Consider the following 24,085-nt stretch of genomic DNA (forward strand, 5'->3'; position numbering starts at 1 on the left):
TTCATTCTCTCTGGGTTCATGATGTAACAACAGCAAGACTATACATTGCACAAATCTAAATGGACCTGCTACCTGTGGGCAGGGTATACCATATTTGAAATCTGTTTTTGATTTTGTGCTCTGGGTGAGAGTCTGGAGTTATTCCTTTCTCTGCACATGCCAGGGATTTTGGTCTGCCTTGCTGAGGTGTGAACTCAGCATCCCACTGTGTGCTGTGCTGGTGTGAACTGGTCAGACTCAGCTGGGAAACACCCACTGCCCCATCCTGGGAATTGCTACCACTGTAGGGAACAAGCCTAAGAGAACAAGGAAGGGAACAAACCTAAGCCTTTTGTAATCCTGGTCAATGACCAGGGCCAAGGACCAAAGATTGGAGGCTAGTCTTCTTCAGCTTGTGGTTTACAGAGCTTAACCAGCAGCTAAGTGCTGGCTCCTGCATTCAAAGACAAATGGACACTCCTTTAAATGTGGCTGAAAAGAGGGAAATGGTGCTGTACTGGTTTTGCCTGGTAGCTGAGCAGAGGATGTAGGAAAACAAGATCAGATCTATTCCAGCTGTGATGCTGAACAGCAGCAGGTTCTGTTCCCATCTGTACCCACAACCTCCCTCTCACCTGGCTGTAGGCTTTTTGTTCTGGAGAAAGTGTAGGAAGCAGGTGAGAGTTTCATCTATGTTAAACTTAAGTAAAGAATGAAAAATTAAGGGGGGGGGAGAAGGATTTTATTTAATTATTTCTTGATACAGTGCATTTAGACACCAGGAGTACATTTTGTAAGTTTTAATTTCTGGAATACAAGAAGAAGCAGGTTGGCAAAAAAACCCCCATGCTTCATATGAATGCAGTTCTGTGTATTGTAAGTAAAGGGTGAAATATATCACCTCAGGGGGATTTGTGCAAGTCCATCCAGCTTGCCATAAGAACCTGACTTATAGTGGATGGTTCAAACACCTTCACACAGCAGTGAAGTAAATGCAGTAATTAAATAGTGTAAACTGTTAAGAATTGTAACATTGGAGACATGGAAAACTGAAATTTTCCTTGCTAAACATGATTATCCAATAGACTTAAGAAAGGAAGCAGACTCCCCACATGCATTCTTCATCATATTTGGATAGTAATCTTCTTTAAATAATGTGACAGGCTCTTTCTGTAGTCCAGTGTCAGAGGATTATATTCTTTTCAGAAAAAATTATGAAAGATTAGTGGAGGCACAGTTAGTCATTCAAACTAACTACAGGTTTTTTAGAAATATTCAAATGAAGGAGTTCTACCTCTTGATCTTTCTGGCTGCAAATCCCTTTGGAATTGATGTCAATTAGGATTTAGTAACAACTATGATCATGGACCAGTGTGTGCATACGTGTGGCAGGCATGTGTGCACACATTTACAAATGTGGGTAGGTGTCAGTGCCCCTGGAAAGTGGCACATGGTCAGTTAGACCTGTTCTGTTGTTAACCAGTTTTGAAAGTGGGCATCTCCACTTGGAGAGGAAATGGGATAAAAATGCAGGGAGAGTAATAAGCAAACAAAGGTTCTGCTTTATCCTGCACAAAGCTGTATATTGCATTGCCAGTCTGATGGTTTTAGGACAATTAGATACAGCCTGTGTTTTACCTACAGTGAAGATGGGGTGGAAATGAGGTGGCCTTGCTTACTCTTCACACTTTTGAGAAATGTTCTTGTCTTTTAAAAAAGGAAGTGTGTTCCAGCACCAAATAAATGTCACCAGACCAAGGCAACATCAAGTAAAAAACTTTCAGAGAAGCACTTACCCAGCTTAGAGCTTTACTCTGTGTGAAGGGGTAACATGAGCTAATGAGATCTTTCTGATGCTTCACAGTTCTTGTGCTGACATTTCTGTGTGCCCACAGTGATACCATTTCAAACCTCCTTGCAAACAGGCCCACACTGACCTGTGTGTGTTGCTGAGTTTCTTTGCGTAGTCGCTGACTTGCCTGAATTGAAATCTGCTGATGGTTTGCAGTATAAACACAAGTAAGAGCTGTTTTTCAGAACTGATAAGCATGAGTGGAACAGGAATAATATCAAGTTCTCAGTCATGCCACCTACAGAAAAATGCAGTCTTTGGTATGGTAGCACTTGTTTCAACTGAACTTTCCTTCTTTTTTACCTGTGTTTCTAAATGGCTGGAGGTTATTTTCTTCCTGGTGTCCCACCTGGTGTTCATGGCCTTTTCATCTCCTACACTTGTAATTTACTAGTCTGAAGCTGCTTGTGTTGCAGATTTATGTGGATTTGATGTGATGTTGAGTTTCCTATAGCCAAGTATTTTTTAGAACATTTCTTCTCTACCATTCTTTAGTCTCAAGAGAAAAGATTGATTGGATGCCATGAGCCTTGTTTTCCAAGCTACATGAGCATCTGTAGTCAAAGATGAGTGTCAGGGAGTGTGGATCAATACACCCTGTTGTATTGCTAAAGTGTTATTCTTTGCCCTACTCACAGTCTCCTGTTTTCCTGAAAACTCAGTTCTGATTTTCAATGTTTGAAATTTGTTCTGTAGAAAATTTCTACTTACAATACCATGAAACCTGACAAATCTGGTCTTGATTTCTTTTTGTAAAATTCTGTGTGCTTAGAAGTGTATCTTTATCTCAGTTGTTGGCAGCTCATATTGAAAAATAGACTTTTCTAGTAGTCATCTTCTTTCCAGAGAAGAGCATTTCTTGTTTTCAAATTTAAAAACATGATCTGCTTGTCACAGGCAGAACTGAGACCCTGGTTCCAGATATGGTTCAGGCAAAGGAGGACCTTTTGCTTATATTTGCATTTTCTTTTACAGCATAGGTGGAGAAGTAGCGAGAGGAAATGAAGGCAGCTACGTGGGGAAACACTTCCGCATGGGATTTATGACAATGCCTGCTCCTCAGGACAGACTGCCACACCCCTGCTCCAGTGGCTTCACTGTCAGATCCCAGTCTCTTCACTCAGTTGGAGGAACTGATGATGAAAGCAGCAGCTCTCGAAAGCAGCCGCCTCCAAAACCGAAGCGAGACCCCAACACCAAACTGAGCACTTCATCTGAAACTGTCAACACTGGAACAACAAGCAAAAGTGGGAAACTACCAGACAGGACTGAAGGTAAACACTGCAATTCTTTGGGAAAAAGGGTTTGAGTCTTAAGATTATCCTGTTGCATTTAAGAGTCACCTGTATGTTTTCCTGTTTGTGTAACAGTGCCAACACAGGTATCCTAGACCACTCATGTATAAATGTTGGACCAGCTATCAGACTGTTCTGGATAGTTGTGCATTTGGCATTTGTCACAGAACTGCACCACTTACGTGGTCTGGATGTATACTGGAGAATGAGTTGAATTTATTCAGAGTGAAGGGGGAAGAGACTGCTGTCAGTTAGAATGTAAGCCAACGTTATCTGCCCACCAGCCAAGGACCACTGACCATATCATTAGCATGGTGCAAACCACAGCTCTGAAAAGGGCTCTCCTCCACAAAGGAGTGAAGAACAGAAATTAATAAAAAGAATACTTCATGGCCCTGAAACTCCACAGCAAGGAAATATCATCCAACAGTAAAAATTTTAGCCAGGGTGATATAATGGATAGCCCAAAGCTTCTGTTTCTGTCTGAATCTACATTTTCTCTTCCCGTTCCTCCCAGTTACATTTCAGCCAGAGCAGCATTCAGAAGAGAATTAACAAATAGTGTTAGTAAAGAGATTGCTTCCTTACTCTGCACTGCTAAAGACAAGCTAATGCTATAGAGGTCATCTCCTTCCTTTATTCCTTGCTGTAAATACATTCTGGCAGCAGTAGGACCAGCTGTACTCTCTCCTAGAGAGATCAGGATGACTCTGCTTCACAGTGTGAACTGTAGGAAGGAACCCATTAGGACAAAAGGTTTTGATCAGTGCTGGTGTCTCCCACTGCTGTGTTACATATCAGTTTGACACCTGATGCAGCACGTTTCCTCCTATCCCTTTGCCTTGTGCTGTGGCCAGAAATACTTGTTAGCTGCCTTCATGCTATGACCCCCTTTAAACAAATCTGGTTTTAAAAAGTTGTCAGTGATAACAAAGATGCCAATGAATGTGTAAATCATGGTGGCACATATGTCTATGATTGTGAAGTTGAACGTGAGTGCTGAGCAAAGCTGTGGATTTATTTATGCTCTCGGTAGTTATTGTGCACATGACATTTTTCATTACTTCCATATCTTGTCTTCTTCAGCGACCATGACATCAACTCCATGCAGAATAACATGAATGCAAGCATTAAGTAACTCTCCTTAACAAAAGCAGTTTTCCACAATTTTACTGGACCAAAGCCTACATAGAAACAATTTAACTTTGAGATTTAAATTCTCTTATCAGAAAGTCTTTCGAATTTTAGTTTAGTATCAAAAGAGGCACAGACTTCTTAGTCTGATATGCTCTGAGGTAAAAGTCAGGAGCTCTTACATTACTCAAAATTTCTTTTAAAAAATACAACATTTTAAAGTATTTTTATAATTCTTTAATATGTCTGTTAGCACTCTTTCTCCCTGAATCTGCCAAACCAGAATCACCAAGACAAGATGAAGTTTGTTTTGCACACAGGGTAGTAGGAAAGGGTTTTTAATTTTTTTTAATTTGTTTAATGACTATTCCTGTAAGTGTGAATTGAGTCACACAGTGCATGGTGCTGTTCAGAATAGTTGACCACAGCACTATCTCTAGGATGATTAGGAATGGAGTCTGTTTTACATCTATATCCCAGCCCTTTTCCTCATTTGCTGAGAAGCAAGAGAACTTGACAGATTTGAAGTAGCAATAATAACAATGATAACTGGAATACGCCCAAGTATTTTGGCAGCCTCACAGAAGCCATGGCAGACTCCTTAAGAAGTTTTTGTCCTCACAGAACTAGGTTTTCTTCAGCATTATTGTCATTCTGGAAGGTTCTGAAAATTTTGTTTCCTTTCCTTCATCTTCTTCTGCCGTCTGAAATTCGAGTCCAAGAAAGGAATATGTAGTCATGTCCCTTCTGACAGATTTCCAAGTTCAAAATTCATTGACATTTCTGTTTCCAAAGATATTTTTCCTCCTCCGCTCCATGCAGGTTGTGCTTGATCTATCCCATCACATGAGGTTATGAGTGACATGTGTGGTACTGCAGCCTTGTTCACTCTGGTTCCTCTGCATGACAATGGTGCCATACCAGAGTCCAAGTATTGCTGAGCACCTTGGATTCTCACTATTGTCATCATGATCTGAATATTCATAGCAAGATCTCTGGAAAGAACTGATGAATGAGTAATACTCCATCACCAACTAAAAGATAATACCTAAATGTTACTTTGAATAAATGCCTTCATGGAACATTAAGAATCTCTTTGATGTTTAATTTTTGACATGTATTATGCTCATTCTGCTGCTTTGCAAGTGGAGCAGCAATGGGCAGTTTCAGGCTAAAATGAAGAGGTTCCTGGAGGTTTTCAATGGATAGAGCCCTTTAATCTTAGTTGGTTTTGTGTGTTCAGAATGCCTGCCCTGCTTCTATGTGTTCTGTGGTTTCACCAAAGAGTTTAATACATAGAAATATCAGATTGTAGGTCTTTTGGTTTGGGTTGGGTTTTATTTAAGGGAGCAATTTTTTAGCACAGATTTACTCAAGGGTGGTACAATATCGTGTTTCAATGAGCAGACTGAATTTCTAAGATGTTTTACTCTCAGTAGGAGAGGCTTTGTTATCAACTGTGCGCTGCAAGGTAATTTTTTTCTGATGAATTTTCACAGTAATTTGGCTAATATAGGAATGTTTATATAAAAACGGTGGTCATACATTGATGAGAACCTCTAAAGAAGAGCAGACCAGATGGAAGCCAAAGTTCATTACCTGCAGTATTGATTGATACAAATATTAGACAAGCTTTTTCACTGAATATGAAATTATTATTGTTGCTCAAAAATAAATTTCCAGCAAATTTAGTATATGAGATTTTGCTCAGAGAATCTTGTGAAACTTTGATTTTACTAGTCTTGTTTTTTGTGGGCCATTAGTTATGTTTTTACCTATGTAGCAATTCTCATTCTAGTTGAAAATTTTGAATTCAAGATTTTGTAAGTCTGCCTCTTCCCAATTTCAGGTGAGAAATTCCATAGGATACAGTATTCATGTTTTCTTTTGGATGTCTTTGAAAGCTCAGGTCCAAGAACAGGCATTTTTAACTTTCAGTCACTGTTGTCTATATTGTAACCAAATATTTGTATATGCATGTGTCTCACACATTTGCATGTGCTTGTGGTATTTGCAGGCTGAATGACTACAGCCTTTTCCAGGAACTATGGGGGATCATGATTAAAAACCCTATTGTTTCTGCATCAACTACCACAGAATCTCTACAAAGCATTTGTCACAACTCCTTTGTTGTTCCCAGCTCAATTTTTTAATGGCTGTGCAGAATAATTCAGACTATAATGTCCATTGTCTGATCTGGTGGCTACTTTGAAAAGGAATTTGCTACATTTTCTAGACAACCAGGGACAGCCTCATTGCTCATTTTTATTAAACATGTTTACCTTTTTCTTTTTGGTAGTGATCCTCTTTATACAAATAAAAGCAGTAACAAGTAGTAACTTTGATACTCTTTTTGATCAAATATTGAATATTATCCCATAATAATATCTGCCATAACATTAGATTGATTTGAATATGTCTGAATGCACTGCAGAATGGGCAGAATAAATTTGGTCTTGAGCTTGAAGGACCTTTTCCTCCTGAAGCACAAATAGCAGCAGTAACACCCCCACTGGTTCTGTGCACTTTTCCTGTAAGTGCTCTGGCTTCCATATTTGTGGGAGTGTGAGAATCTTCCCTGAAGTTGCAGTGACACTCATTGGCCCTGTCTTGTGCAGCAGCATTGGGTTTGTTTTGTTCATCCCAGCCTACCTTGGCTCTGCCTGGAAGAGCCCTCTCTAGCCTGAAGGCATCCTTCTCCTTGACTTTATCTTTTTTGCTGTGTTTCCACACTTTGTGTCCCTTCTTGTGCTTTAATATTCCACTTCTTACTCTTCTGGCTGCCTCTCATATGCACCCACTGAACGCCTTCCACCTAATGCATTTCTTCTCTGTGACAGATTTCTAGAAAGTGTTTTTTAAAAATGTGGGTTATCTTTTCTTCAGAGTTTTAAAAGTCTGGTAGGAACAGCAAACAAATGGAGCTGTGCCCCATGCATCACACATTGGAGGTGAGAAGGGAACTGAAAAGGGTAATTTAAAATAACATTTCAGCATAGAAGGCATATCTAATCTTGATCCTGAAAGGCTCTTTATTGCAAAAATGCAGGAGAAAAATTAATTGATTTGTTTTCACTGCCCAGTCTCACAGAAAAAGGAAGTAATAAAACAGTATAATTGGCTGATGTAACCAGCCTCAAGCAGGGCTTTTTGATATGATCATTGCATGTCTACAGGAAAGGTTTACAGATCTGCTGCAGTGCAAGTAAAAATGAAAAGATGTAAGTAAACTGCATTTTGAAAGTTCATTTTTTGTTCAAATTCTGCTTAGTCATATGGAGTACAACATTATATAAAAAATACACATTAAATATATAGTTTGATTATAAAATTTAATGTATGTCTGCATGAGAAAGCAGGTTCTATGTACTTGCATGTACATACAAATATGCACACAGATACCAGTTAAAACTCAGAACAGCATTTTCACAATGCATTCATGGTTGTAATTCTGCTTCTGCTAGAGCAAAGGGAAATCTACCTCTGATGTGAGAAAATACTTGCAGGAGACCCACCTCTTGAACCCACTCAATTTGTTTAGTGTTTTCCTTCCAAGTGTCTTGGGAAAGAAGATGTCCTTCTTGCTGCTGCCTTCTAAGCCCTCGCATTGAGCTCAGCAATTTCTAAGGGTGGACAGCTTGTAAGGAAATTTTTTTCTCAGGAGAAAAGCAATTACAGTAACTGTAACTGGGCTTGCAGTCCAGTTGGTCTCTCTCATAAATTCAGTTTTCTGTCAGCTAGACTGGTGGCTCTTCCTTGTAAATTTGAATGTTTATTATTCTCATTAAGCAGAGTTTGGATTAAAGGGATTTAGTACTTTTGCTGGTTTTACATAGAGCTGATTTCCTTTTATTTCCTACCTTAGTGAATAACGTATTTAACCTGAACTTTGAAATAGTGTCCTCTGTGGTAACCATGACATATCATTCCTTATAGACAGATCTTATTCCCAGATCTTTTCATCCATGCCTACTAAAGGAAGAAATATCTTTAATGAGCCCTATTCAGACGTAACCAGTCCAAAGGGACTGACAGATGGGTTCTGGTGGGTTGACCTGTGGGCAGTTTAAGATGCTCCTGCTGACATGGCAGCCCAGCACTGACACAGCACAGTGCAGTGTTTTAGGGATGTGGCTTTGAGCAATGAGTGCTGCTGCTCCCCATGACAGGAGCTGTGGCAGAGGAGTGGGGAGGCAGGTCTGGGGAGCAGCATCCTGCAGTGCAGCTTGTCAGAGCCCTGTGCAGAGAGCACCAGATTTGTGCCATGGCTCTTGCCATCAGCTCCCTCGCAGCCTGGGCCACTTGTCACTGTGGCTGCAGTGCTTCTGCAGTGCTGAGATGTGGCCTGGGAGCAGGAAGGGCAGCCTGGCAGGGCAGCACAAGGGTGTGCTGTCTCCTGAGCTCCAGCTCCAGGGCAGCCGCCCTGGGCAGGAGCTCCTCAGCCAGGTGCTGTCTGAGCTGCAGTGGGTCATTGTGCTCAGAGGCCTCAGTGGTTGCATACTGTGTACTGTATATTTTACAGCTCATTTCCTCTTTCCTACAGCCTGCACAATTTGAGCACAGTTTTTCCCTGTGGGAAGCTGCAGCTTGGTTCACATTAGCTGTATAGATATAATGTGAGCTGCTGTTGAGCCATGTGTAGAGCAAGGTATTTTCCTCCACATACCTTAATCTGATTCTTGATATCAGTGCTGTCTTACCCATAATTGTTTGTATGCTGCACTGCAGCCTGTGAGGCTTGAGGGCTTAACTTGAATCTGTGCACATTGGGAGAAGGGCTGGCACTGATGAAGGGGAAGGTCAAAGGCAGAAAAGTCAGAAATCACAGGTCTTGTTGTCAGTAGAGTAAGGTGGAGTTGGCTTTCAACTGCCATGCCTGACTCCAGAGAAGTGTGTCCCCTGTGTGCCCAAGTGGCATGGGGATGGATATGTTGCCTTCAGCAGTGTTAGAGCCATTCAACTTCTAATGGAACCCTGGCATGTCTTTCCCTTTGCTCAGCCCTTCCCCTCCCAGCCTCCTTGCTGCCCCAGGGATCAGAAGGGTGGAGGGCAGCACTGGCCTGACTGTGTTGGGATTCTGCCCAGCAGCTTGATCCCACTGACCTGCATTCAAGCAGGTAGGACATGGCAAAGATTTTGTTCTGTTGCCTAGTATTTAACAGCTTAGAGACTTTCAAAGGCTTTGCTTTTTGGGCAGTGGTGGTGGTGGGAGTAGTTTTTCAGTGCTTCGGGATTTGGTTTTCTCTGCTTTTGCTGAGACTTCAGTTTGCCCCTCCCTGCAGCAAGTCAGTTTTCAGATTGCAGCTTCCAGAGCTGCTTTACTTCCCTGCATCACCTTCTTCAGCCCTTCATCTTTCCAGGTCTGGTTCCTCATCCCTCAGATAAGCAAGGGCAAGGGGAAAGGAGGGAGCGAACATAGCAGCTCTTATAGCTATTATAATAGCTTTCTCTGCAGAGCAATGAACACAATGTGATTTTTGGAGGGATTTATAAACAAGTTTTGAAGCCACAGAGGTAATATGTTCTTACCCTCAAGGCACATATGCATGCTCATTAATGTTAATGGAAGCTGCAAGCATTGAACAGAAAATAGACCAGGCAGTGGTAAAAGACACAAAGCTCTGTTACCCACTTGGGAATCTCACAGTGCCAGGACTTGGCAGCTGGTACTTTAGCTCTGTTCTGCTAGTCTAGCCTGTGTACTTGGTGACTTTTTTAAAATTCTTCTTAATTTAACAAAGTTGCTTTATCTATTCCTCCTTGCTCTTTTCACGATAGGATGTTGCTCATTTGCTGAGACTCTGCACCAGGGTTAAAAAAGTCTAAAACGAAGTGTGCAGCTCCCCTGCAGTACAGCTATTGCTCTGCTCTCAAGAGTGATGGAAGCTGTGATGTTCTTGATAATGGAAAAGCCTTAATAATGTGAGTTCAGGGAGTGTTTTGCTGATTTTCCAGATTAACTGCAAATACAGCCAGTCCAGGAGGAGCTGCCTGCTCTCAGCTGAGGGCAGCAAGCTCTGCTAAACATTTGTGACTCCTGCTGTGAGCATGTGGGCTTTTCTGCACTCTCAGTGCAGAGCCCCAGTGTTCCAGGGCTCAGGAGAGTTTATAAGCCTGGTCACAAGCCCAGGTCAAAACTGATGGTGAATTCACATCATTGTGCCCTGAAATTAACTGGACCATCTCAGACCTAAGAGCAGTGTTCGGCATAATGCAGTCAAAGTGTATGGGAGATTTTCTCAGGCTGCTGTCCTCTGACTGTACAGGTCACTGTAGCCCCTGGACATGCCAAAAAGTCAAGAAAATGTGAACCACTTATTCATGCAGTTACCTGGGATCTAGGACAAAGTATTAGTGTGGGTTTTGCATCATATGAAAGTCACTGGGCTGCTTTTAGAGCCAACCCACTCCTGAAAGCACTTCACATGTGCTATTTGAGGTGTCCAAATCAATAATCTCTGCCAGCAGGACCAGACTGAAGAGAGAGTCTCTGAAGAAAGCTAAAGTGTGGGTGGTCTTGTTCACCACATGGTTAAAATGCAGTCTCAGTAGACAGACCCAAGTAACTATAAGGTTATAATATCAATAAACCTATTCATTGTCAACAGGTCACTGCAAGTCATCATATTTGTGACTCTATTTCATTTTTTGTTTTGTTTATACCTCGGGGGACCATAATACAAGAATATTATGAGCTGAAATACTATGAAATACTAGATTCTTGCATTATTTTGCTTCACTGAATGGCTCTGAAGTCAAGGCCAGGAGAGGAGGGGAGGAGAAATCCAGGTTAATTCTCTTGCCTTGTTTTGACAGCGCATCAAAAATTGTTAAGTAAAATGAAATGCCTCTGAAACTGCAAAAATAACAATCTGAGAATACTCCTACTACACTTCTGTTTTGCATAGTGGTTTTGGCATGTTTTTCTGTTAAAGGCATTATGGACAAATGAGTAAGGGCTTGAGGGATCAGACTGAAATCCTAAAGCCCCGGTTTACTCTCAGACCTAGTCTGTGATAATAGATGTGTCTAGCAAAATTAATTTGGAATTAAAGACAAAAGCCACAAAACAGCTGCACTTTTTATTACACAGCAAGTACATTGATTTTCTACCTCTTTGTCTTACCTTATTTTTAACTGGTGCCCTAATTCTCTTCTTACTTTAACAACCAAATGAGACAAATCCTCATGGAGTGAAGCATGACTGAGCTCTTAAAACATTTTGTGCCCCCTGCATTCTCATTGGCTTTACTGGATTTACAGTGCTTGCAGAATCACATCCCAAGAGATTAAAGTCTAGCTCCAGGTGAGATCCTGTCATGGCCAGCCTCTGTTTCATTGGTAGTTTCTTTCTAATGACTGTTTGAATATAGCAGTCTTGGTTGGTGCACTGGTTTGCTGCTTTCATCCTTTCCACTTGGCTTAATGCTGGATGACATCAGGCAACACATGCCTGACATGCTGCAAGTGTGTTTGGCACTTCATGCTTGTCCGTCTGTCCGTCTGTGTGTGAATGCTGCTGTGCTGGGGTAATGTGCACAGCCCTGACAGCTCCTCAGAGCACAGCTCCCTCCTTGCACTGCCATCAGTTTGCCTGGAGGTCACAGTGTACCAGCCTGGGATTCTCACAGATGCAAGTGGGGAAAATACAAAACGGCGCACACATAATTTTAGTGCTGGTTTTATTGGCTGTAACTTTGAACTGCTGGCATGTCAAATGAGAAGTGCATATCCCACAGTCTGAGGTGGTTTGTAGCTGGCTGCTAGTTCAGGGTGGGGAAAGGCTTAGAAGTGGAGCATGGTGTACTTGACATCAGCAAGAGCTTGATATCCATTTCCAGCACAGTGGTATAATATTTGCCATGGCTCCCATAATTTCTCAGAGATCTTCAAAAAGAACACTCTACCTTCAAATTTACAGCCCTCCTGCATATATGATTGAAGAATTATAGCTCCCCTTATGCTTACTGGTAAAACCAGTACTACAAGTACAGGACTCTCTGAGCATGAACATGCCTGGAAAAAACCAGCAGCATTGCCTTTGGGTTGTTGGCCCTAACAGTGCTTTGTAGGATTAAGGAGATTGCTGGCGTTCTCCCCTCCATGCATGACTGCAAATGGAGCTCTCTCCTATTTCCTCTTGGTAGAATACCAAAGGATGGACTGGCTATAAACCTTGCCTTAGAATCACTTGGGTGATGCCAGAAGTCTCAGTTTCAATGGGTTTAGGATTTTGTTTATGACAATGGAAGTCCCTTAACATTTGAATTTTGGTGAATAGGATAGTAAGCAATCTTTTGATTAAAGGAAAAAAAAAATCCACAACCAAAAAAGCAAACATACCAAAGTGTGCCAAGCACAAACTTGAAGCTATAGGACTAGTGTGGATGCAAAAGCTTGATAATATGTCCTGCCTACTTATTTTCTTATTTATGAGTGTTTGCAAGCAAAGATGTAAAACTCAAAATGTTCTATGATTCTGAAATTGTTATTTTCTGTTAAAGGTGAAATAATTTATACTGGTGGTGTGGCCAAATATCTGCAGTGACTCATTGCCATATGATCCCAGTTCTGCAAATGCATGCTTGCATGTCAGTAAGTGTTAAGCTAAATGTAGACTTCTGTAAAATAATACTAAACATTGTCTCCCAGGGGTGTAAGTGGAGGAATAGCCACTGGCTCAGATGACCTTGAGCATTTCATTTGTCCCTCAGTGTCACAGATACCTCCTTTGTAACACACAGATAGTGATAAAAGCTTTGTTTAGTGAGGTCATTTGCAATCAGTTTATGATGAGAATGTTTGTGCTCACATTGAAAATTTGAGCTGATGGGATGCTGCTTTTGTGAGCAGCGCTGTAGAAAGAAGATTTTGAGTGAAGGGAATATGTGAAATACACTGTCCTTGCTAATTTGAAATTTCACACAGCTGGCAGGGTTTAATTTGTGAACTCAGGGCAGTCACTGTGGAAGCCAATACTTCAAGCAGCCACTCAGTGTAGAAACTGCTCAAGTTCCCTTTCCCAACCTCCTGTGGGTATCACTGATGCTACAGAGGGTGAATAAGGATGGCAAAATCTGAGCTGCCTTTATGGTGCAGCTCTGAAGTGCTGAATGCCAGGGCTTTACAGAACAGACAGTCCCAGGAGATGATGTGTAACAACCCCCACAGAGCTCAGGCTGTTCTGAGCTGTGCTCTGCCATAGACTGTGCCTTGGTGGTGGGGATGAATTCCTGCAAAGAGCTTCACTTCTGATAAACAGCAAAATGAAACAGGCTATGAACACTAGGTTATTGCTATAACTTCTGCTTTCCCCTTCCTTTTTCTGTTCCATCTTTGCTCTTTCGTCCTCCATTTTGCTTCTCAGCTGGAATAATGAGGTCAAGCCTGACATTTGAAACAGGAGATTCTTTTCCTAAAGCTTGTTTGGAATTGCCCAAAACTCTGTCAAAATGGTACTATCCACTGCAGTCATACCAGGTGAATTTATGGGCATTAGGCCCAGCTGCTTGACCCTTGTAGATCAACACTATTACAGGCTCTACTAGTTTCACTACACTCTTTTCAAATAAATGCAGGATGGAATGATAGATGCCAGGCACACAGAGAGGCCCTGAGTGTGAGGCAGATGATAACGTGTGGCCTGTCTGTAATTTTGTCAACAATTTATTTAGAGCTGAGGAGAGAGGAGTCACCCCTATGGAGATGGAAGTAAAATTAATATCTAGGAGGCATTTTTCCTCAAGCAGATTACAGAGGGTATTTCATGCCACTCAGCCTCTGACCATAGTGCTGTTGCTGTTACATTTCCAGGCACTGCTGCCTGCCTGTGAGCTGCTCAGGCAGTGTTCTGTCCACTTCAGCTGTCATCAGATTCACCCAAAAATGTTCAGTGACAACGTACAGGAACTGCTTCTGCAGTGTCACCTTGTGACCTTTTGATAAAGGAAAGAGTGCCCCTTTCACTGAACTCTTGTTCCTTGTGGCTCATTTGCTTTCTGCTGCTCCTGCTGTGGTGACTCATCTGACCCTGGCCATCAGCCTTGTGCTTTGTTTTGAGATGTGAGCTCAGTGGTGGCAGAAGGACCTGCTGGATGTGTCAGTCAGTGCAGCTTTGTACAGCTGCCTCAAGGAAAGAACTGTACAGAGCCCACTGGACTTCTGGGGCAGAGGGAGCTGCTGAAATCTGCTTGTTCCTTGTCGCTGCTGCCAAGGAAGCACAGGAGCCTCTGTGGGGCTGCTGTGCCTGTGGAATAGTTGGACAGAGCACATCTCATGTTGAAGTCCCCACGAGCCCAGTATTCTGCACAATACCACCTTGGTAGGCCTGCCAGTTTGATTTAATGGGCTGCAATTATTTTAGAAGCTCAGCAAACAGATTGTAACTTATATAAGCAAATAATGCATTTGACCTACTTATGTTAGCTGTAAATAGAAGATAGGCATTGCTGTGGATCTGAAAAATGAGGAGTCTCATATCTCTGGATAAATTATTCAAGCCTTTGCATACAGTAATTGCCAGACTTCTGGTCTGGTTGTTTGTGAACCAAAATAACAAATCAAGTGAGCAAATACAGGCTATTTTTCTAGATAAATAAAGTAAGTGAGTTAAACTTCCTGTTTCATTTAGCATTTATCTAAAGCTAGTTTGATTTTCTTTTTTACCATTTCTCCAGTAAATAATGTTGGAGTCCACTATTTGGGTGCATGTCCTGGTTTTAGAAATCCCCCAGAGGCGGGAAGTCTTGCAGAGATTTGTTTCCTTCAGCGTCTCTGTGAGCACTGGGTCAGAGAGCCTGTGTGCTGTACCTTCTCCAAGAACTTCATGAAAGTTCAGCAAACGATTTCCCACATTGCTGCCCTCAGCTGTCACAGCCAGCAATGGATAGCAGTGTTGTTCCTGGGAAGCAGGAGCTGCAATCAGACTGGGGTCTGCCTCTGTTTACAGGAGCATCTACAGATAATGCCACAGGGGCCTTCAGTGCCTTTGGGCAGCAGGGAACAGGAAGAAACTCAGCTCTCAAAGGGTCACTGCTGTTATGATGTCCTCTACACACCAAGCTCATGTGATGCAGGTGACTAAGGCATGTCTTGATGGGACTTAGCTCTTCACACACCACCAGAAGGTTCCCTCTCTGGACAGAGGAGAGATCTTTTCTTTCTAAGGCCAAGAGAAATGCTGCTGCACTTGAGCCATTCCATGGCACAGCCTGTAGAATCTCAGAGCATCACCATCTTCTGTGTGATAGTCAGGGAATCTGATACTTAAGGAATAAGATAATTAAGGATACAGGGTAGCTGCAGAGAGGGAGAAAGGGCAGCTAGTGCAGGATGACAGCTCTATGAGAACTGTACAACAACAAAAATGCTGATTTGGGGCTGGGGAAGGCTGGTGTCACCCATTGCTCTCTGTGTGAAGGGCAGTCAGTTTGTGGGGAGCTCTAAGAATAGAGCAGTAGCAGTTAATTCACAGTAAACCAGCAAACTCTTCAGGTTTCATGTTCACAGTCACAGTCAAGACTCCATAAATGGTGCTATAAACTAGAAGGGCTTTACTGATGTTTCTGCTCTGTGGCTGTTTTACTGTTTTGCTGTACTCTGCTGTGAACATCTTAACCCCTCACTACTCCAGCTCTATACAGGTTCCTGGAGAGAGACACCAACAAACAGGCACATAGACTTTGTAAATTAATTTGTCTACATGCATGATTCTCTTGTTCTGTTTCCACATTCTTCACTGATGATGCTGGTGATAGAGAAATTTCCATACAAATTGCCTTTCTCTAGAATTCCTCCAGACTATACAGAGTTCCAGAAATTTTTATTGTCACTGAACACTGGTTGCAAAACCTGTTTTGCATATTGCAGAGTTCAGAATGAACCAGAACTTTGAAAATACTCATTGCATGTGTGGGCAGCGTGAGGATCTTTCCCCAGTAATCCTCCCACCTCTCTGTCCTCAGAGCCTCTTCTGGAACTTCTATAACTTAAAGCCATGCATTGCCAGAGATCTGGCCCTCTGTGTCTGGTCATATTAGTTGAAGGATATTTTTCTAGATTGGTACCCAAAGAGTCACCTAAAAGAAGTTACTGTGAGATTTTCACTTGTCTCCACTTGCACTCAGCACATCAGTTTTCCTGTAAAAGGAGGGTGATCCAAATTGACTATTCTTTCCTTAATCATCCAAAGTCTTGCTTTTTCTGCCTTACCAGGCCTGTGCCACCTGACAATAACTTTTAGCCTCAGTGAATAGTACAGAACAGCTTGATTGCAAATAATTTGTCATTATTTCCCAAATACCCCTTTCTTTTTTTCTTTGCCTATTCAATGCCATCTGGAAAAATAGGGGACATCAATTACTCATTCTTTTAAGAGACAAGAATGTGAAATTCAAAATATAGGAGAGCACAATGCTAGATATTCAGGAGGAGACATTCACTTTGTAATTTTTCAGAAGTTTTTAGAGACCTTTGCACTCTAGGAAAGGGTAATTGGCCAGGTGGATGTACAGAGAAGTGAGGGCTGTTAAGGGGAAAACCTGGAAGTCAGTCTGCTCTGGAATGTGGCAATTTGGGTAGGGAATCTCTGCACCATGCTGATACTACAAAGGTTTTGACATATCCTGGCACCTCTGGGTCTGCCCTTGTCTTGATGCTGCAGACAAAGGACTGGCAGCCCCTGCTGTGCTGGGAGGAGCTCTGGCAGCAAGGCACTGGTGCCCTGGGCTGGCTTTTCTGAGCCCCAGGAAGGTATGGCAGCCTTGGCATGTGCAGAGCCTGTGGTGCTGGGGCTGGGGAGTCAGTTCTGTGGCCCTGAGCTGGACCTGAGAGCAGACTGTCTCCAACCATGGTGCCTGTCAGCTGCAGGGGTTGTAGTGCTGGAGCAATGCAGAACTGGCTTTAACTGCAAGTCCTGATTCTGCTCTCTTTTGTACTGATGTTTAATTCTGGACTATCACTCCCAGAGCTGCAAGCTCTCCACCACTTTCAATTAGAGCAGAAATCAATAATTTTAAAAGCTAAAAGAAGTCGTAGCCAAAATAAAGGGACCTGAATTCTTTTGAGGAAGTGTCCTTAATCAAAGCCTTGAGACATGCAAGTAGCACATCAGCATTATTTTATGACACTGACTTTTAGTCCTTTCATTTTCAGTATAGTTTTGTCCTCTTTAAATGCCTAAATAATTTCCAGTAAGAGCTAATAAATTCAGGAGGGGGAAGAAACAGGTGCTGTTTGAAACCGTTGTGCTGAAACCACCTATTGCCTGTTTGAATTAATCAGATGGTTCTTTTTTTCCTCCCATGTGCTTCCCTTTTTTTAGAGCATCTTTAAGAAAGGAGGAGGTAACCTGCAGGGAAGGGCCCTGTGTCCACGAGGAGAATGCTATTTTGAGAGCCAGATTTTTTTTTTTCTTGAGAGAAATGCATTCCCTGATGTTATTTCAAACTGTTGATGATGTTTCAATAATCACTTGCTAAGATGCATTTTTGTGTGTATATTTTATGGCTGTTCATAGTGTAGGATATTCTTCAAATATTTCTTGAAGAAGAAAAGATTAATGTTCATCACTGCATGTGTCCAATAACTAAATTAATTTTTTTTTGCTTTCTACTCTTGCTTTCCAATGATAGGAATCACTGTGCAAGTATTTATATAAACAAATAAATTAAAATAAAACCCTTGTGTAAAATACCTTAGAGCCTAACATGGCAGAAGAGCAATATTGAAAGGTGGTATCAGGAGGTAAAACGATAGATGGGGCCCTGTGGCCTGTAAAAAGAGATTATTTAAATTTAGGTCTCCTGAGTGCCAATCTTTTGCACAGTTCAGACAACTGTGTCTTTTAAAAACCATTTTCACTAAGACTATTCCAACTTCTTCTACAGAGATAATGAAATCCAATAGAAGAACTTTTAGGCCCCAAATCATTCCTTCATTGAATCTATAGCCTCTTGTAGAAATTAAAGGGAACAATTTTCCTGTTTGTGGTTTTATTCTGTTTTTTAAAGTGAACAGAAAAATTCACTGGAATGGTCTGTGGAAGGCAAAAACTGGAAAATACCCAGAAGACAATATAAAATAGCAAAATAAATTTTAAATTTTAGATGTTTTCACTCATTCCTTATACAGTGAGCGAATAATAAACAACAATCTAACAACATATTCTCATATTTCAGTCTCTACTTAAAGAATTAAAATATACTTCAGAAGGATAACACAAGAAGCTTTCTGTATTTCTAAAATTAACAATGAAAGGGAGATTATCTGGGTATGTCTGAAAGCTGCATAACCTTTGCACTACAAATATCCAATTTCAAAAATGTCATATTCTCCTTATGCAGTAGGGCTTCCATGAGGCTATTTTAAGCACTGTGCTTCTTGCTTTGAGATGAGACCTGGAGTTACCAGAACTGCATTTCTTGTTTCCCTTAAAGTTTGTTAGAGGCAGATAGCTGCTTGGAAGGAGTGCCCTACTGAGCAGGATTGTTTGCAAGGATTGTTTTGCCTCCAGGTTATCAGCTGTGGTAGTTTGGGTGGCTCTGATGCAAACAAGGAGGTGCTGGCACAGCATTCAGAGCTCCCAGGGCAGCTCCTGTGGGGACAGAGGACCATGGAGTAGGTGCTGAGCATCATCCCCTGAGCACCTCCCAGGTGCTGAACCTCCCCAAGGCCTGGTGCTCTCTTGTGCTTGTGTGTCTGTAATAGAAGCACTCACAAGAGGTTTGTGGTGCACTCTGAGATGGGTGTTTGAGGAAAGCTGCTCCTGGTGGGGAAAGAAACAATTCTCATTTCCTCCACTCAGCTTTGCATCAGGACTCGTGGAGGATGCATACAAGTGGCAGAGTCTCAACACAAGTTACAGGCAACAGTTTCAGCAAGGACATGGTAATTCATGTTGGAAAGCACTTAATTACTCCATGTTTAGAGCAGACAACATGGCAGGATGTGTATCACCAATATGCCAGCCTGGTTCACTCTTCATAGAAGGTTATGTTCCCAGCAGGCACCGAATGCTTTTTCTGCCTGATAAATGTCAAGCACTTTAAGCAATCTTGCCTGTTCCTCTCTGGAGATTGCCAAATAATTTCCTTTCATTGGGTTTGGGATCTTGCCAGGGCTTCTGCATTCATGCACATCTATCGCTGCCAAATGTTGGTAACACCGGAACTGCACAAATACTCCTGCTCCTTCCATTGGCTTTGCACAGCTCTGGTTAGCTGCAGGATTCCTGTTACTTTTCTCTGTTGTTCTGGGCTGGAGCAGTATTTCATGGTTCATATTCCATTTACAGATGTGGTGTAGAGTTCAGCCCTTGCCAAGGAGCTGTGTTTGAGTAGAAACTGTTGTTAAATAAATTTAAGTGTCTTACACCACAGACTTCTTCAAGATAATTCAGTTTGCCTCCTGAATGTCCTCCTGCACCTGAGTGAGTTCCTAATGGGTTTGAACAGTTCCTCTGTTCCTAGTAATGATAAAAAGCTTTCTTTGTTATTGAATCTATCCATTTACCTGTGTATTTTCTCTAGTGAGTCTTATAGCAGCAGATGTTCATGCTCTGAGGACCATATAGGAGGTAACTTTTAAGGTTTGTAAAATATTTAAACAATTTAGTTTAAAATTTTAGTTTGAAAAGCCCATTTTGTCACGAAGGGGAAAAGATCTCAGTAACACACCCTGGAAAAATGGTTTAGTAAAAAAATACTACAGCAGAGGAAAAATGCTTTAAATAGCAAATGGAAAGTAAATCACCTTGTCATGTTTTACCCTGTCTCATACAGCAGAACTGGGTCATTTGACCTTTTTGTTGATAATGTCACCAATGTTCTAGGCTAGTGCTACATATCATGCAATGGCAGATGAGGCTCTGTGTGTCATTGTGGTACTTAATTTCAACCCATGCAAAAATACAAGACTGGATGGCAGAATGTCAATTGCTTTTCCTTGACATTTCTCATTTCCTCATTTGTAATGTAATAACCTGTGGATGTTGTATATGGGTACTTCAACAGCCAAGGACAGGTTTAGACAGTGTAGAAGAACCTCTTCAGCTGGATAAAAATTGTGAAAATGGAATGAGGGAAGAGGAGAATATGCTTTTTCTAGCAATTTAAAAACACAGTACTTTTAACCACTTTTGACTGGTTTTAGAAAAAATATCAGTTAACATTAGCTTTGAATGACCACAGCACAAGAGTAACTCAGCTTTTGATTATTTTGTAAGCATTAACATCCATCCAAATAAAAACATCAAAGAGTGGGGCTCTGGCTGTAAGACAGAGCCATTCTCAGCATGACACCTGTGGCACAGAAGATGTAAAAGGCAGCACTGGGAACAGGGATCTGAGGAAGCAGAGGAGCAGGAAATGTTCCTTTCTCAGGTATTCATTAGTGATGGCAGTGTGATGCACAGGGAACTGAAGACTGTGAGAAGCCAGTGTTTACAAAATACAGGATTTTCAGATGTAGCTGAACTAGAGTTCAGGTCATGTCCAACATGTTCACAAACCATCAGGCAGTTTGTGCCAGTTTCATTGACTGTCTCTTCATTTTAATGGCAGCAATCTGAATAAGATTGCTTTTGACAGGGTTGTAAATCAGATTAACAGAGGTTGGAGAGAGGACTGAGATCAAGTTTATGTTAGTAGAATATATAAAAACATAATATACAAATAAGACACTAAACAGAAATGAAATAGTAATTTAGCTGGAAGCAGGCAAGAAAAATCTGCCAGTATTGTCAGATGCATCACAAGTAATATTTTCTGCAAAGCCCAAATGATTCTGGTAGCCTACATCTTATTCCCAAAAGTCTAGCCTAATACATTCAAGAAAATTAATTTGGGTTAATTAAAAAGACAAATTTAAAATGCATTAGGATATATCCACATAGTGAAAAACTATCAAGCTACCAAATACTCTTATCTGTGGTAGCTTTTGCATGTCCCTAGCCTGCTGCAAAGTGGAACACATTAATTGGAACCATCATGAAAGTATAATATAATTTTTTGAGTGTTTTTTGTTCCTTTTAATTCTGGCAAGATTTCTTTTCCTTTTTGCTTTGTTGTACCTTAGTTATGTGTTAAGCTAAAACAAATGCTACTAACAAAGAGTGGTCTCATCACTTTGTGCATGTACACATTCACAGCTCCTTATTCCTGAAAAAAACTTGTTTATCATCTGCCTACACCTTGTGGGAATTGAACAGAAGTTATTTAGGAGATCAAAGCATGAGTGTGACAAAGTGATAACGCTGTTTGAATCCTCCTCTGATAGTGACCAAACCACGTTGGTAAGGTGCTTTAATGCAGGTGCTTTAATCCAGCTCTGAGCCAGCATCCTCCCAGACTCAAAGTGCTGTCTTGAGCTGGCAGAGCACTGCCTCACTGCTGGCTTCAGGAATGTGTTCATGGCTCTTTCTAAAAGAGAGGTTTCAACTCTGTGAGTGCTGCCTGCCTGGGTTAGCATCAGACATTTGCTGGCTGTTTGCTGATGAGTCAGCAGAAGGTGTCTGGAGATTTCTCTGAGCATTGAGTTCAAACTGGCAGACGTAGTAGTGAATTACAAGGAGCAGCAAAATTTGGAAAGACAGGAAAACTACCATTCTAACCTGGCCACTAGTGTAGGTCTCTGTGTTTGTTTGTTTAAACTGGGGAACTTCCCAGTGAGGTATCAATTGCCTTCTAGAAACACAAGCTAGGTTTAGTGTATGTGATAAATTTTGTTTCTGAACAAGTTTGTTGAGTCTGCTTAGCATAAAAGCTGACTTCACTTAAGCATTTAATGAGGCATTTTATTAACCCTAACATTTAATGAGATGTTTTATTAGCTCTTTATGCAAAGTGAACAAAATGCAGTTTGCATGAGTTTTCTTATTGTTTAATTCATAAAGGATAATTTCCAAGAAACCCTTGACCTCTCATTTCAAATGAATTTCATCACAATGCTTTGATTTATAATTTCAAAGACAAGGTTTCTATAAGTAACCAGTGTAAAAAGGATCCAAATCTGTGAGATACTTTGTTATTCCTTGACTTCACAGAAATCTCATTAAGAGATTCACTAGAATCTTACATAATAGAGTCCAGATAAATCACTAGAATTATCTCAACAGCAAATTTTACAGTTTGTGCATGAGTATTTTCCTTCTCTGTTAGTGCTGAGACAATTGTGGTGCTTTATGCAAGGAGTTACTATAAATAAAAAGGTCTTGATTCATCACTTTGTCACTGCAGAGTTACCTCACTGTCATTCCAGTATGACTGACCAAGACCTTAACTGTTCTCTTGGAGCCAAAAGGAGTTCTTTTTGATATTTAGTGTTACGTCGTTGGCAACTCTTTGGGTCTTTAAAATCCCACAGTGATATTTGAAAAGCAGAATATTTAAAAATGGAAAGTCCCCTGTCCCAAAGAGTTTGGGAAAGAACAGATGTCTCGGAGGAAGGGAAGTGCTCACTAGTTACTTAATCCTGGAGTGTCAGAGCATTCTGGGGGAAGTCTAGGAGTGTTTTCAATTGAGTGTTATTTTTATAGCATTCTATTGATGTAATAGCAGAGATAACCAGCAACAAGCTGGTCCCAGGAAATCCATTTCAGAATTATGACACTGTAACAGAGACTCTATGCTTGACAAGGTGTTTTACAGACTTCTGATGAGTTTATGTTCTGTTCTGTTTTCAGTGTCAGCCAAACCAAGACCTCACAGTGATGAGTACACAAAGAAGATTCCACCTCCTAAGCCGAAACGAAATCCAAACACTCAGCTAAGCACATCTTTTGATGAAACATATATCAAAAAGCATGGCCCTATGAAGGCAACCCTCACTAGGGATGCCTCGCTCTCGCAGGTCAGCAGTCCTGCTCCAGACACAGAGGAAGAGGAGCCTGTTTATATTGAAATGGTTGGGAATATTCTCAGAGACTTCAAAAAAGATGAGGATGACCAAAGCGAAGCAGTCTATGAGGAGATGAAATACCCTATATTTGATGATGTAGGCCAAGACTCAAAATGTCAATGTGAATATGACCATCACACTTGTTCTTCTCAGTGTGCTACTCCCACAGTGCCTGACCTAGATTTCACCAAGTCTTCAGTGCCATCTACTCCCAAGGGCTTGCTTTGTGACATACCCCCGCCATTTCCAAACCTGCTTTCTCACAGACCTCCACTGCTGGTGTTCCCACCAGCACCAGTGCAGTGTTCCCCAAATTCTGACGAGTCTCCTCTAACTCCACTAGAGGTCACAAAGCTTCCCGTCCTAGAAAATGTGTCTTACATCAAACAGCAAGCTGGAGCTTCTCCATCTTCATTGCCACCTCATACACCAGGCCATCAAAAACTGGAGAAAGACCAGACAGTATCTCATGGAACTAGCACCCCTGGGCACACCTCCTCACCTCCTCATCCTTCTACCTTATACAGAACGCAGTCTCCACACGGTTATCCTAAAAGTCACTCTGCCTCTCCTTCTCCTGTCAGTATGGGTAGGTCTCTTACCCCCTTAAGCCTCAAAAGACCTCCACCTTATGACTCTGTACATTCAGGAAGTCTCTCAAGAAGCTCTCCATCAGTGCCTCATTCTACAGCCAGAAACACATTGCAAGAAGGAGGGAAGATGGTCAGTGTGTCAGTCAGCACCTACGGGTCATCATCTCAGAGCAGCTCCCGCTCTCGGACACCCACCAGTCCTCTGGAGGAGCTAACCAGCCTCTTCACCTCAGGAAGAAGTCTCCTGAGGAAATCCTCCAGTGGCAGAAGATCTAAGGAACCTGCAGAAAGTAAGTCATTGTAATTTTTCCTCATCTTTGGCTAATATTATCTGCTAG

The 24,085-nt window shown here is 41.6% G+C and overlaps 1 protein-coding gene across 3 annotated transcripts in view; it reads left to right on the top strand.

Moving 5' to 3' along the window:
* NYAP2 (neuronal tyrosine-phosphorylated phosphoinositide-3-kinase adaptor 2) overlaps positions 1-24,085 on the top strand; it is a 127,043-nt gene that overhangs the window by 50,938 nt on the left and 52,020 nt on the right. For all 3 annotated transcript variants that reach the window (XM_059855292.1, XM_059855290.1, XM_059855291.1), the window contains exons 2-3: positions 2,807-3,105; positions 22,940-24,037. In XM_059855292.1, the coding sequence (XP_059711275.1) occupies positions 2,807-3,105; positions 22,940-24,037 (1,397 nt within the window). The remainder of the gene's footprint in view (positions 1-2,806; positions 3,106-22,939; positions 24,038-24,085) is intronic.

This window comes from Haemorhous mexicanus, chromosome 10 (genome assembly GCF_027477595.1).
Source record: "Haemorhous mexicanus isolate bHaeMex1 chromosome 10, bHaeMex1.pri, whole genome shotgun sequence".
NCBI lineage: Eukaryota > Metazoa > Chordata > Aves > Passeriformes > Fringillidae > Haemorhous > Haemorhous mexicanus.